Source organism: Asterias amurensis, chromosome 15 (assembly GCF_032118995.1).
Source record: "Asterias amurensis chromosome 15, ASM3211899v1".
NCBI lineage: Eukaryota > Metazoa > Echinodermata > Asteroidea > Forcipulatida > Asteriidae > Asterias > Asterias amurensis.
The window spans coordinates 16373672-16387410 of NC_092662.1; the positions used below are offsets into that span (position 1 = coordinate 16373672).

A 13739-nucleotide genomic window follows, 5' to 3' on the forward strand; every position below is an offset into this window, starting at 1 on the left:
TAGTAGAAATAAAACAATGAATGTGTAGATCAAATTAATGTTATTTTCAAATTTTGAAAACTAAAAAAGGTGTGTTTTATGTAAGTTTTTCAGCATTCTCCAGAAGACGATCAGAGCATACTGATTGAAACGTCGAGTTAATCCAACGGTTCTTTTCAGAACCACCCCAACTCATTTAGAGATTGTTATTACATGGTGTTACCGCAAACCTTTCTATATGGAAGTTTTTTTTCTTGTTCAATATCCAAGGGTGATCCTGGCGGGAAAGGCGAACCAGGAGAGGCTGGCAAAAGAGGAATGAGGGTAAGTCAAGAAGTTTTCTTAAAGTGCCTCTGAAACTTTTCTTTCATCGATTAATTTTTCCCTGTTGAAGTTACTCATCATTATGGTGTTTTGTTTTGCCCCCATACTCATGATTTGCTCCGTATCCATTACATTTTTTTCATTTTATTATATTTTTGTTTCCATTGCATTATTTTTCTAAACCAAGTTCTTGATTGTTTTTGACTTAAGCTATTGTTCTAAATTTGTTTATTGTTTTCTTGTTATATCCAAGATGGAAATAAACGTTGTATTGAATTGAATTTGATCGCAGGGTGACGCAGGAAGGCCGGGTCCTCAAGGGAAGAGGGGTGAAAAGGGACCCAAAGGAGAGTTTGGCGGAGGTGGAGGACTTGGGTTACTCGGGAGAGCCGGACGGCGGGTGAGACAATTTCCACTTCCAGTAAATGATTACTAATTTGAAAAAAAATAAAATAAAAAAATTACGTGGGCAATGTTTAAGCTGATTGAGCTGGTACTGCTTTTGCATAGGCTTTTAAAATTGGCTCATCAAGTTATTGCTTTTTGTTCATTTTCGGTCTTTGTCGGTCTTCAAAACCGAGGAAACAAATGCTGGTCATTGCTTTTAGGACCCTTAAAACGAAATTTTCAACAGGAAAATTTCAAATTTGTTTTTCATGTGTATAAATCTACTTTACTGTGTAGTTTTTTGGTTCTTTGGGAACTAGGTCTATGAAGAGCATTCTACGATGTAAAAATATACAAGATATTTTGTTTGAATCTTTCCCCAGGGCCAGTTTGGCATACGAGGTATCTATGGCACCAAGGGTGAGAAAGGAGAGACGGGTGAGCTTGGAGAGCCGGGTGACAGAGGACCCATGGGTGAACGAGGTATCACCGGAATGCAAGGTCCACAGGGACAGCAAGGGGTCCCAGGGGTAAGGGGACCACCAGGTCCCAAGGGAGTACAGGGACCCCAGGGACCACAGTTTAGTGGCCTCGGCGAGAAGGTGCGTGCAGTTTGTTTCAGTTAGTTGTTCATTTTGGCCTCCATTTTTTGAATGATTTCTTTTATCTTAAAGACTGTGGACACTATTGTCAAAGACCAGTCTTCTCACTTGGTGTATCTCAACATATGCATAAAGTAACAAACCTGTGGAAATATGAGCTCAATTGGTCGTCGAAGTTGCGAGATAATAATGAAAGAAAAATAGTCTTACACATCATGGTTGTACCCAGCAAGAATTGACTGGTAGTAACGGCTTCCTAATATCCGCTCCATGTTTTACCAGCTTTAATGTCACTTTTTGTCTTCATGTTTGGATTTTGTATTCATCATTTTATTGTATTTTTGTGCGGGTTATGAAACAAACCGCCTCTTGTAAAGTAACTTAAAGAAAAAGAACTTAGGTTTCAATTTGGTCTCGCTTCTTTTGCCTTTGTGAAGGGTAGGAAAGGTATAGAAGGTGTGACGGGAGTACAAGGACCACAGGGTGTGCCGGGTGATATGGGTCCCCCTGGGCCGATTGGTACTAAAGGCGACATGGGTATCGAAGGGGACATGGGTCCCCCTGGAGAGAAGGGAACGGTAGGACCTAAAGGAAATGAGGTGGGTTCAATTTTAACTTTTTCGTTTTCAAACTTTTAATATATAATTAATTTTAGTGTGACTTTACTGTAGTTTATTTCCTTGGCTCAGGGCAGAACGGATTTATAATAATAATAGTAATAAACGTAGTTGTAATGCACCTTTTCCAAAGGATACAAAGCGCCAATTATATTTACCGCAAGGTGAGTGGGACGAAGATTTTGGAATTATGAGACCTAATCCTTAGCATACCTAGTAATGGTTTATATGGAGCTACCACAGCCAGGAACACCGGGGCAAACCCCTTCTCTTTTCGATAAGTGCATGAACTGGCTTATGGTATATGCGTTACACAACACATGGGACCAATGGCTTTACATCCTATCCGTAGGACGAAGCAATGGTCAAGTGTCTTGTTTAAGGACACAAGCAGAAAGCAGAAAGAACCTACATTCACAATGGGGTATTTTAACACTCTTTGCTCTAAGCCAACTTAATCTAGGTTTTATAAGTCCTTTTTACTATGAGCTATAGGATTTGTATCTATCACTTAGCAAATGAATACATCAAGGCTGGAAATTGTGCTCTGCCGATTAAGCTCCAAAAAGGCCACTCATTCGTGGACTTTAGCTTTACCACTTTATTTAAAAGTAATCATATTGTTTATGTACACGTTTAATGAATATAACACAACACTTGTAATGCAGTTTTTTATTTCCGTCATTAGGGACTTCCAGGTCGAAATGGATCCAAAGGATTCAGTGGATTAAAAGGAACCAAGGTTAGTTTAAGAAATGTTTCATCTAATCTTCCGATTGTGTGTTTCTCTTTTACGACATCACAGATGAACGCATAGAATACCAATATACCTTCAATTCAATTCAATTCAATTCAAACTTATATTTATTTCCATACTTCACGAAAACAAAGTTTACAAACAATGTTTTTTAAGGAATAACCAACAAACAAAGCTATTTAATGAGGGTAAGAAAAAAGAAGAAAAAAAAAGAGTATGGCGGCATCATTTGCCTGGGGACAGACATATCCCAAGCTCCATAACTTTTATTAAGGCAGCGGACACTATTGGTAATTGTCAAAGACTAGCCTTTACAGTTGGTGTATCTCAACATTATGTATAAAGTAACAACCCTGTGAAAATTTGAGCTCAATCGGTCATCAGAATTGAAAGATAAAATGAAAGAAAAAACATCATTGTCACTTTGTGTGCGTTTAGATGGTTGATTTCGAGACCTCAAATTCTAAATCTGAGGTCTCGAAATCAAATTTGTGGAAAATTACTTCTTTCTTGAAAACTACGTCACTTCAGAGGGAGCTGTTTCTCACAATGTTTTATACCATCAACCTTTCCCCATTACTCGTCACCAAGTAAGGTTTTATGCTAACAGTTATTTTGAGTAATTACCAATAGTCCACTGCCTTTAAGATATTGACACTAATGTTATCTCTTGTTCTGACACTTCTCTTCTAGGGTAGCAAAGGAGTACAGGGTGAATATGGCAGAGCGGGCTTTTCTGGTGCTCCGGTAAATATTCTTAGCATTTAAAGATAACATCTCCTTGAAAAGGCCAAGTGGCCCAGTGACATTAGGCGGTATCTCATTACAAAAATACATATATATTATAATAATAATTTGGGGGGCTAATCATCCTTACTCGCAGTTAGAGCTGAATTGCGAAGGATGCGGCTACAATGTGTTCGAGAAGCAGGCATGCAAGGGCGCCTTTGATCATGGAGCACAGCCAAGAGCGAAAGTGTTTGACTTTTCCCGAGGGAGGAAAACCAGATAGTCTGGAAAACCCTCGTGGCTCAGCAGAGAACCAATGCACAGCTCAACTCACATAGGGCCCCAGCCGAGAATCGAACCGGGTCACCTTGGTGAGAGGCGAGCGCTTTACGCACAAGCCAACAGTGCCACCAAAAGTATATATGTATATAAAAAAACAATCCACAGAAAAATTGGAACAAATGATAACACCTTTATGGACTTCGTTTGAATGTTTTGGTTGACAGGGTATTCGAGGTACACCCGGGGCGAAGGGTGAGGATGGGAAGCTTGGTCCACATGCCCCACCGGGCTTCCCAGGGTACTTTGGTACACAAGGACTTAAAGGAAGAGTGGTGGGTACACAATAATATACAACTCCTGATATTCAGCGACGTCAATTTACTGCTCAAAGTCTAAATCAAATTTCAGAATTTCTGTTACTAAAGTAGCCATTTATAAATAAAAAAAAATATATATTCTGCTTGATTAACTTCTTATAGTATTTCAAAATATTTATTTAAAGCAGCATATAATATATGGATGTAACAAACAGAATAGTTGCTTTCCAGCTGTTTTAAGAAATTTTCATTGTGGGTGCTTTTCTTGATTTTGTTAATTTTGTGGGCATAGTGTGGAGTTTTAATTACTTGGCTGGTCCTTTTTTGCGGTTTTATATTTTAAGTATTTTTGTAATGCTTTCTGATCCTCATGTTTACATCGCCTTTGGGCCCATCAGTCAAAGATGTAAGGCGCTTTATAAGCATAATTTGTTTTTCTTTCAGTGTGTAATTGCATTTTTTTCTAGATGACATACTAAAGAGAAAGTATAAATGATTTATAAGATAAATAAATGCAACCTCTGTTTGTTTTTCCTGGAGGTAGGGACTGCGAGGACGGAAAGGTCGAAGTGGTGTCAAAGGGACACCAGGGGTGCAGGGACGACCCGGACCTGAAGGAGATAAAGGAAGAAAAGGATCCAGAGGCCCACTAGTATGTCTATCTGTGTTCTATAAAAGTAGCTAAGCAAAACAGAATTATGCTTAGCAGTTTTTTTTTGTCTATAAGCGAGTTGCTATACCATAATTTTATAATGAACTTTTGTTTTTTGAACCTACAATTGTTATACCCAGTCAATGTGAACAACAATTGTTTTTTTAATTGAATGGCTTCATAATTTAATCTTTACACTGAAGAGCAAAGTAATGCCTCAAATGAACCAGATTTACATCAAAGGTCACCAACATTAGTTGTTTTCCTGATGTAAACAAACAACTGTTTAGTATAGTCAGGATTGAAATTGATGACTTAGCCAACTGCATATTTTGTCTTCTTCTATTTCTTTTGTGTATTAATGTTTTCAAATAAGAATTTTGGTATTCAGTTATTTCTTTTGACCCACACCCACAATTTCAAGAAGAAAAACCTTGAGATTTGTTGACATTGAGTATTCTAAATGGCCCCTTATGATTAATTAAATTCAATTCATTCATTTATTCCACATGGATAATCACTTTAAGAAAACAAAACAATTGATACATAAAATCTACTAAGTTAAATTACCGTCAGTGGGACACCCTGAATAATGATAATCTTTGTCTGCTTTGAACTGGCTCTCTGCAGGGCCGAGAGGGTTACAAAGGAGGTTTAGGGGAACCAGGCTACACCTATCCCGGTGAGGAGGGTATCGATGGAGTCAACGGACAAAGAGGATTGAAAGGGGAAAAGGTGAGTAGACCCAATCGCTCTTACCCAAGTAGAAAATACTTTTGCGCATTTAAAAAAAATACAAGGCATTGAAGAAAGGGGTAATACTATTTCTAGTGTTGAAACTTTTAAGATTAGTTTGAAAACGTACTTTCAAAAGTGTATGTATTTTTTTTTTTTTTTTGTGTGTGTGTGTAAATATATACACGGTATATTTCATAAATTTATGTTTGTTCAATTACAGGGCAACAGAGGGCCACAGGGTCCCGTTGGTCCACTAGGAAGGGCAGGCTACATTACCAGAGGGGCAAGTGGTCCAATCGGACTACCTGGAGAAAGGGGACCAAAGGTAAGTAAAAAACTTGGTGGTGGATTTGTCTGCTTACTAATTATTAGACATCTTGGCCCAATTTCATGAGCTGTTTAAAGCCATTGGATACTTTCGGTAAACAGTATTGTCCAAAGGCCCACACTTCGTGTATCCCAACTGATATAAAAAATAACAAACCTGTGAAAATTTAGGCTCAATCGGTCATCGGAGTCGGGAGAAAATAACGGGTAAAACCCACCCTTGTTTCCGCACGTTTCGCCGTGTCGTGACATGTGTTTAAAATTAATCTGTATTTCTCAACAACGAGAATTGATAATTGTTTTGATGTTTTCTCGAAAAGTAAAGCATTTCATGGAATAATATTTCAAGATCTGTAAATCTGTGAATTTTTTTTTTTCTGTGCCGAAAGTGTATAATGGCTTTAAGCAGAAAATATTGGTTTACTTTTTTTTTAATTTTATTTTACTTAATTTTTTTTTTTTTTTTTTAGGTTTAAAAAATTCAAATATTATGCTTTTTTGCTAAGATTAAACAAGGCCGAGACTAGTCATAGATGGTAAAAAAAAAAAAAAAACTCTTTTAGCTTTTTCGTTTTAATTGTCTTTTTAAAACCTAATGTTTAATTTTGTAAGCATGTTGTTTATTTTGTTTTATCCTGTGATACTACCAACCATGTTTTTTTGTGGTTTGAAACCAATAGAAGTATCTCACAATCTGTCTTAAAAGAAATATATATTCCTATGGCTGCAAAATGCTCTTTATCTGCAATTGTATTTTTTTAAATTCATAGGGTGAAAAAGGGCCAGCTGGTGAGCCTGGAATACCAGCCAAGCCTGGGGAGACGTTAGTCGAAGGACCACCTGTAAGTATTTTGGGTTCACTATTGACCAAAGTATATTTTCTTAGTTATTTATCGATTCGTGTTGATTTTGTGACAGTCAAACATTGTGATAAAAAATCCGGTCATGTAATGATAGAATCAGTGAGTCTCTGCATAAGTTTGGGAAAGGAGTTGTAGATCTGTAAAGAACAAGTAGGAGTTTGCCAGATGTTTATATAATTTTAGTTTGTTCAAAATACACCGTACACAAGGAAAATGCCGAACAGACGTGCAAGCCCACTAAATGCGAACGCTTGATTGTACTGGGCCCAATTTCATCTGCTTACCGCTGAATTCTGCGCTTACGATCGCGATTCGCCACTTACGTGCAAGCGCCAAATTTCTGCGCTAGCCTTGTAAGCGTAGAATGCCTAGTAACGTGGAGTACGCACGCGCAGAAGCCCAAATTCGCCGCTAACCCGTGAAATAAGCTTGCCGTAAGTACATGATTCCCTGCTTCCGTAAGCGCCAATTCTGTGCTTACGGTAAGCAGAGCCATGAAATTGGGCCGAGCTCATGTTCAAACAACAGTGAAGTTTCTGACTAGATTGTTTGGATTCTCATTTTATTCAAGGGGCCGCCAGGACCTCGTGGCCCACCGGGACCTCCAGGTAAACCAGGGAAACGAAAGGTAAGCCAATCTGTCAAAGAGAATCGTTTAAACCACATAACTGTAAATGTGAAAAGATAATTGTTGTTTATATTGATGTCAAAGATAATTGTCATTTTTTCCAAACTGGATGTGACCCTTACATATACAAGCCTGTAGAAGTTTCAGCCTAAACGGTAGTTTGAGGTGAAAACAAGTCATGGGAAAAAAAGTTAAAGGAAAACCAAAGATCAAAACGAATAGTTGTACTAATTTCTCAAAAACTATTGCATTTCCTGCTAACGTATTTCTATATACCATATAAGTTGTTTGCAAATCTGTAAAAAAAAAAACCAAGAAAAAACCCCCATTACACTCCAGTGAAAATGTTTTACACATCAATGTAACATAAATGAATGATGTGTTATGACTTTCCTGTAATTTGTTCTTCTAAGCTGAGATAAACTTTAGGTTTGATAATGCCGTCTTTGAAAACTTTTGAATAATTTGTTTGGCAGGGAGAGAAAGGTGATATGGGTCCAAAAGGTGAAGCTCCACGAGGCGAAAAGGGTAAACGTGGCAAGAAAGGCGCACCAAATGACCCACCAGTGCGGGGTCCAAAAGGACCAAAGGTAAGCTTATACTTGTGGAAGGATTTGTCAATATGACTTGGGGTTGAAGAAAAAAGAAGTTTACTTAAACCTGCCACTTCTGGATTAATGTGCTGTCACTCTACCAACTGCGATTTCTAGCCCTATAAGTTGGCGGTTTCTCTACTTTGTTAATATCTTAGTTCGGGCTACCAGTCAGAAACCATTAAACCTATAACTCTACCAACTGCGATATCTAGCCCTATAAGTTGGCGATTTCTCTACTTATCAATATCTTTGTTTGGGCAACCGGTCTGAAGCCATTTAACCTGTACATTTTGTGTAGCCAAGGATCGTACCAAACTTTATGCTGCCACATTAATCCGGAGGAAGCAGGTTTAAGTCCCGCTGTAGTCAATGTTTTTGTCAACCCCGAATTATTGAAAATTTACCCAGTCAGTTTTCCTCATGGCAAGTCAATATTATACCAAGAATAATAAAATTAAGATCAAACCTAAACCCAATCAATGAATTAACAAAACTGAACATTCATTTTAACTTTGTTACAGGGAGATCCAACACCTGGAAATGCTGGTGATCCAGGTGAGCCTGGCCCAGCAGGGAACCCTGGTGGACGGGTGAGTTGCCTTGACCTGTTTGCCTTCTCTTTTCTTTCTCTCTATCTTTTGCAAAAGAAACTGTTTTAAATAGTGATGTTTTTTTTTTAAATGTATATTTTTTGTTTTGTGTTTAGATGCTTTTGTATAAATTCAGGTTGTGGAGAATCAGCAATTGCTGCGATATTAAATGATTGTTTTGATTTTTTTTTTCAGGGGCCAAAAGGTTATAAAGGAAACCCAGGTACTAAGGGTGTCAGGGTAAGTTATAAACTTTGCTCAGTTTGTTTACCATTAAGGAGCCTTGTATATGATCTAGCCAACTCAAATGGAAGTAGGAAGTAGAAATAGAAGAAATCACACTCTTGAAAGATATGGTTCTCGATGTCGCCTTTGACCTGAAGTTTATTGAAAGTGGATACGTCTAAGCAACTAATATGTAAAGTCATTATTGAAGTTCTGTAATCTATCTTTCACAATTCAGGGTCAACCAGGACCCCCGGGTCCTCCTGGACCCCCAGCAGGTTCACCCCCAGCTGTGAGTCCAACACGAGCCACATCCTCAACGGCGCTTCCACCGACTACGGTAAGTAGCCACTTGTGTACACTTGTTTACACACATGGTGTTACTGCAAACCAAATATATGTATAGCCACTTGTTTGTTCTTATAGTCAACTTTCTGTGTTACGTTTCAAAACTTTTTTATGTATGGTTATTAAGAATGGCCAAAAGTGGCTTTTTCTTCCCTCTTTTTTTTGGGATTTGGTTTCCAGTCCCCACCTAATGCATGGATTTTTCCAGGTAATAATTCTCTTGGGTTTCCATCCGTCATCTATCACTGAAACTTCCTTATCTTCCTTGTAGCAGATATTTACAAAATAGGGAGACCACCAGCATAGGGCTCGATAGCTCAGTTGCTAGAGTGCCGACACGTTAAACCGGAGGTCGTTGGTTCAAACCCTGCTCGAGTAAATTTTCTTTGTTAAACCCCAAATCATTTACCCAGTCAGTTTCCCTTGTGGTATTATAACTTGACTGGTCAAAGAAAGTAGGGTTATATTTATTGCATGGGATCCATAGTTTGTCTTTTAACTGGCCATAATTTTCCATTTCTTGACAGCCCGTCCCAATAGTTCCAGATCTTATGAAGAAAACTGGTACGAAGGCCAATCCAGCCGCCAATTGTAAAGATTTAAAAGAAGATTTTCCAGATTATCCTGACGGTGAGTTTACTTGATTTCTCTCTCTAGTCATAAATCCTTACCTATAATTAATTTTGAGAAGTGTTTCCCAGTCAGAAGTTGTTGCCCTCAACTTGGAAAACTTATCCAAACATACAAAAATATAAAAGTTGTAGAAAAAACTTGTTCAGATGTAACTGAAAGCAGACAAAAGTTCGTAGATTTTTCTCGTAAAGTATAAACATTAAAAAAAAATTCTGAGTATCATACACTTTTGTTATCAACCAAATCTTTTTTATCTTCTCTATTTTTGGAGGTTTTGAGGAAATAAATAAATAAATAAAAATTGCTAACACACATCTGTGTAAAGGGTAAAACCAAAGTTAATATAGGTTGATTTGGTGGTGATGTTTGGCCAACAGGTCAGTACTGGCTGGACCCTAATGAAGGTTCAGATGGAGATAAATTCCAAGCACAGTGTGATTTTACCGGCGGTGGTAGGACTTGCGTCGCCCCTGCTACTGAAACAGTAAGTCACTGACTATTAGCTACCCATGAAAGTGGGATGTTTATTAGATAAAAAAATGTACTTTTTAAGACACTGGACACTATTGATACTTGTCAAAGACAAGTCTTCTCACTTGGTGTATCTCAACATATGCAAAATATAACAAACCTGTGAATTTTTTTAGCTCAATTGGTAATCGAAGTTACGAGATAATAATGAAAGAAAAAACACCCTTGTCACAAAAAGTTGTGTGCTTTCAGATGCTTGATTTCGAGACCTCAAGTTCTTAACTTGAGGTCTCGAAATCAAATTCGTGGAAAATTACTTCTTTCTCGAAAACTATGTAACTCCAGAGGGAGCCGTATCTCACAATGTTTGATACTATCAACCTCTCTCCATTACTCGTTACCAAGTGAGGTTTTATGCTAATAATTATTTTGAGTAATCACCAATAGTGTCCACTGCCTTTAAGGCTGCTGCCATTTATCTGATGGTCGAATGCCTCATGCTATTTTCATGGCTACTCTCAAGATTGTAAGTCACCATCCCTCAGTCATCCAAGTTATCTCTCCCTCAGCAGCAACCAGTGAAATTCTTTAAAATAGTGTGTGAAAATCTTTAAAACAGTGTGTGGCATGCCTTGAGGCACAACGGACAAGCTTTGTATATCAGTTGTGTTAGCGCCAAAAAGCAAGGCGTTACAAACATATATATCAATTAACAATTGTTTTTTTTTTTTTTTTTTTCAGATTGAAACAAAAGCGTGGCCCAAAAGTGAGGGTTGGTTTAGTACATGGGCTGATGGCGTCAGGATACGGTATACAGCAAACAGGGTCCAATTCAGGTTTTTACAATTAAAAAGTAAAAAGGCGACACAGCAGTAAGTACAAATGTTTGCGTCATTTTTGTTTTTCTGCTAACATTGCATTGCAATTGCTTCAGCAGTGGCTACAATAAAGCGCTACATAAGAACAGAGTATTATAAGGTTATATTGCATTGAGGTCATGTCACACTGAGCTCCTCTTTCAAACCGCATCATCGTCAGCTCTTTCTCTTTCAGAATAACCTATAAATGTCAACGAAGTGTAGCCTATTTTCATCAAAAGGGCAATCACCATGATAAGGCAGCCGAATTCAAGGCTCATAATGATGAGGCCATAACACACGAAAGTCCCATAATGCAAGTCACAGCAGACGGATGCCAGGTAAAAAATATCCCCTCCCCTTCCCCCTTGAATAGTGCCTAGTTTGGACGGCACCTAGTTTGTACAGTGCCTGAGCCCTAGTTTGGACGGCACCTAGTTTGTGAAGTGCCTTAGCCCTAGTTTAGACGGCACCTACTTTGTGAAGTGCCTGAGCCCTAGTTTAGACGGCACCTAGTTTGTGAAGTGCCTGAGCTCTAGTTTGGACGGCACCTAGTTTGTGAAGTGCCTGAGCCCTAGTTTAGACGGCACCTACTTTGTGAAGTGCCTGAGACCTAGTTTAGACGGCACCTAGTTTGTGAAGTGCCTGAGCCCTAGTTTAGACGGCACCTAGTTTGTGAAGTGCCTGAGCCCTAGTTTAGACGGCACCTAGTTTGTGAAGTGCCTGAGCCCTAGTTTAGACGGCACCTAGTTTGTGAAGTGCCTGAGCCCTAGTTTAGACGGCACCTAGTTTGTGAAGTGCCTGAGTCCTAGTTTAGACAGCACCTAGTTTGTGAAGTGCCTGAGCCCTAGTTTAGACAGCACCTAGTTTGTGAAGTGCCTGAGCTCTAGTTTGGACGGCACCTAGTTTGTGAAGTGCCTGAGCTCTAGTTTGGATGGCACGTAATTAGAACAGTGCCCCAGTCCTATTCTAACACCATTCCCCTTTGTTTTCTGTCTCTTGTCCCCAAACAGACTGCACCTAAGAAGGTTAAACAAACCGTGTTTGAGTTATCAACCAGCGAGGTGGAGCTGCTCCCCATCATGGATGTGTTACCCAAAGGTTACAACAGCAACACTGGGCAAAAATTTGGTTTAGAGATCGGTCCTGTGTGTTTTCTATGAGGTCAAGTGGTTCGTAGTTCACTCTTTTTTTTACCAAAAAATACCCACATTCAGATGACGTTTTTGTTATTATTATCACAATTAAGGCCCTGTCATACAGGGTAATTTTTGCAGGCATTGTGAAGGCAACCATTTGCACGCTACAGCTGTATGCAAACGGAACTTTTTGGCAGTACAATAGATGTTCTTCTGGCTGTAACTCTTTATCCCAAGGGAAAATGAAATGTGAATAAATTTTTCTTCTTGGAGATTTCCTGGATTGGTTGCCTTTAAATTGCCCCATGCGACATAGCCTTAAAGTTGATGAATAACAGAAACATGGCAAGTCAGAATTTAGTTTATATCTTTGTCATGTGGTTGAAGAATCCATAGGAACCTTAGGTGGTATTCGAACTCACGATGTCTTCTTTATATGAAATACGTGCTGAATGTCTGTGACCGGCAGTCTATAGAAATTTATCTAAATTTTCATTATTCAGAAATGCACCTTTGAATCAGAATTTTTGAATAATCAAATTGTACAGGGTTTCAAACTTGGTTTCCATTATATATACAGGGGCCAATTTCATAAAGCTGGTAAGCAGAAAATTTTGCTTGAAGATTTTTTTTTCTTAGCAAATGAGTGGGCACCAGTCAAACAACAAGGTAAACCTAATGTAATTTTGGCTTGTAACCTGTTTCTGCTAAGCAATACTTTTCTGTGCTTAGCAAGTTTTTGTGCTTACAGGTTTTATGAAATTGAGCCCACGTCTCATCCAGTTGGAAAAGATATTGGAATTCCAGTTCGTCAATGTCCACATTTTGATCTCAACTTTGGTGAACAGAGCAGAAAGGAAAAACTCACATGGTAGAGAGTGAACCCTTTTAAAGTATATATTTATGAGAACTCGGTGTTTGTAAGAAATTATTTGTTTTTTAATGGAGGTCATAGTTAAAGCGGAAATAAACCGTAATCAGTAAATCTGTATCCCAACATATTGACAACTGGCTGGTCTGGTTTCGACCATTTCTGTATTCTGTTTGACCTGATAGTAACATATGCAAATAGATGGGCTGTGCTTGTTTTTTTTTCCCCCTCCATTTGGATTTCATCACCTAAGGCCCTTTGCGAAACTACGGCTTCAGCTCCAGATTCGGCTCAGGCTAGCTTGGCGCTCACTGTCGCGTCAGACCAGTGAACAGAGCCTGAAGCCGTATCCAAAGCCAAAACCGTGGATTCGTAAAGGGCCAATGCTGTGGAAAGGTTGAGGTGGTGCTTGATATGCAAATTAGTAGTGACATCATATGAAAGGCATATAGTTGGCTAATATTGAAATTGACTTAATGTTGTAGTCATTGAGATTAAGTAGTTTAACTGTTACAAAGTATTAACTTTAACTGCACAATTTTGTCTTCCTTTGTTTTGATGACCTCTGTTTCGAGTTGCGCACAATGTCTAAAACAAAGTCTATAAAACAATTGTGTTTCTCCTTGTGAAAGTGGTGAATTAAAAATAGGGGTTAAAAAACATTCCTTATCGATAAATCAGGTATTACTTCTGCCAATTCTTGCCAGATTATATATGCACTAGTTTTTAACATTTTCCCTACCAAGAAAAGCAGTTGTTGTAACATAAATAAATATTCTACAGAAAATTTACCGTCAACAGTTAAGA

At 38.5% G+C, this 13739-nt stretch overlaps 1 protein-coding gene across 1 annotated transcript in view; it reads left to right on the plus strand.

Moving 5' to 3' along the window:
- The window catches only part of LOC139948413 (uncharacterized), a 41720-nt gene extending 28083 nt beyond the window's left edge, over window positions 1–13637 (plus strand). Inside the window, exons 28-48 of the mRNA XM_071946559.1 lie at window positions 250–303; window positions 596–703; window positions 1074–1292; window positions 1730–1891; window positions 2598–2651; window positions 3360–3413; window positions 3902–4009; window positions 4539–4646; window positions 5277–5381; window positions 5605–5709; window positions 6482–6553; window positions 7146–7202; window positions 7679–7792; window positions 8320–8388; window positions 8584–8628; window positions 8852–8953; window positions 9489–9591; window positions 9972–10078; window positions 10807–10937; window positions 11119–11263; window positions 11936–13637. Coding sequence (XP_071802660.1) covers window positions 250–303; window positions 596–703; window positions 1074–1292; window positions 1730–1891; window positions 2598–2651; window positions 3360–3413; window positions 3902–4009; window positions 4539–4646; window positions 5277–5381; window positions 5605–5709; window positions 6482–6553; window positions 7146–7202; window positions 7679–7792; window positions 8320–8388; window positions 8584–8628; window positions 8852–8953; window positions 9489–9591; window positions 9972–10078; window positions 10807–10937; window positions 11119–11263; window positions 11936–12085 — 2172 coding nt within the window. The 3' untranslated portion in view covers window positions 12086–13637. The remainder of the gene's footprint in view (window positions 1–249; window positions 304–595; window positions 704–1073; window positions 1293–1729; window positions 1892–2597; window positions 2652–3359; window positions 3414–3901; window positions 4010–4538; window positions 4647–5276; window positions 5382–5604; window positions 5710–6481; window positions 6554–7145; window positions 7203–7678; window positions 7793–8319; window positions 8389–8583; window positions 8629–8851; window positions 8954–9488; window positions 9592–9971; window positions 10079–10806; window positions 10938–11118; window positions 11264–11935) is intronic.
- The last annotated feature ends 102 nt before the right edge of the window (window positions 13638–13739 follow it).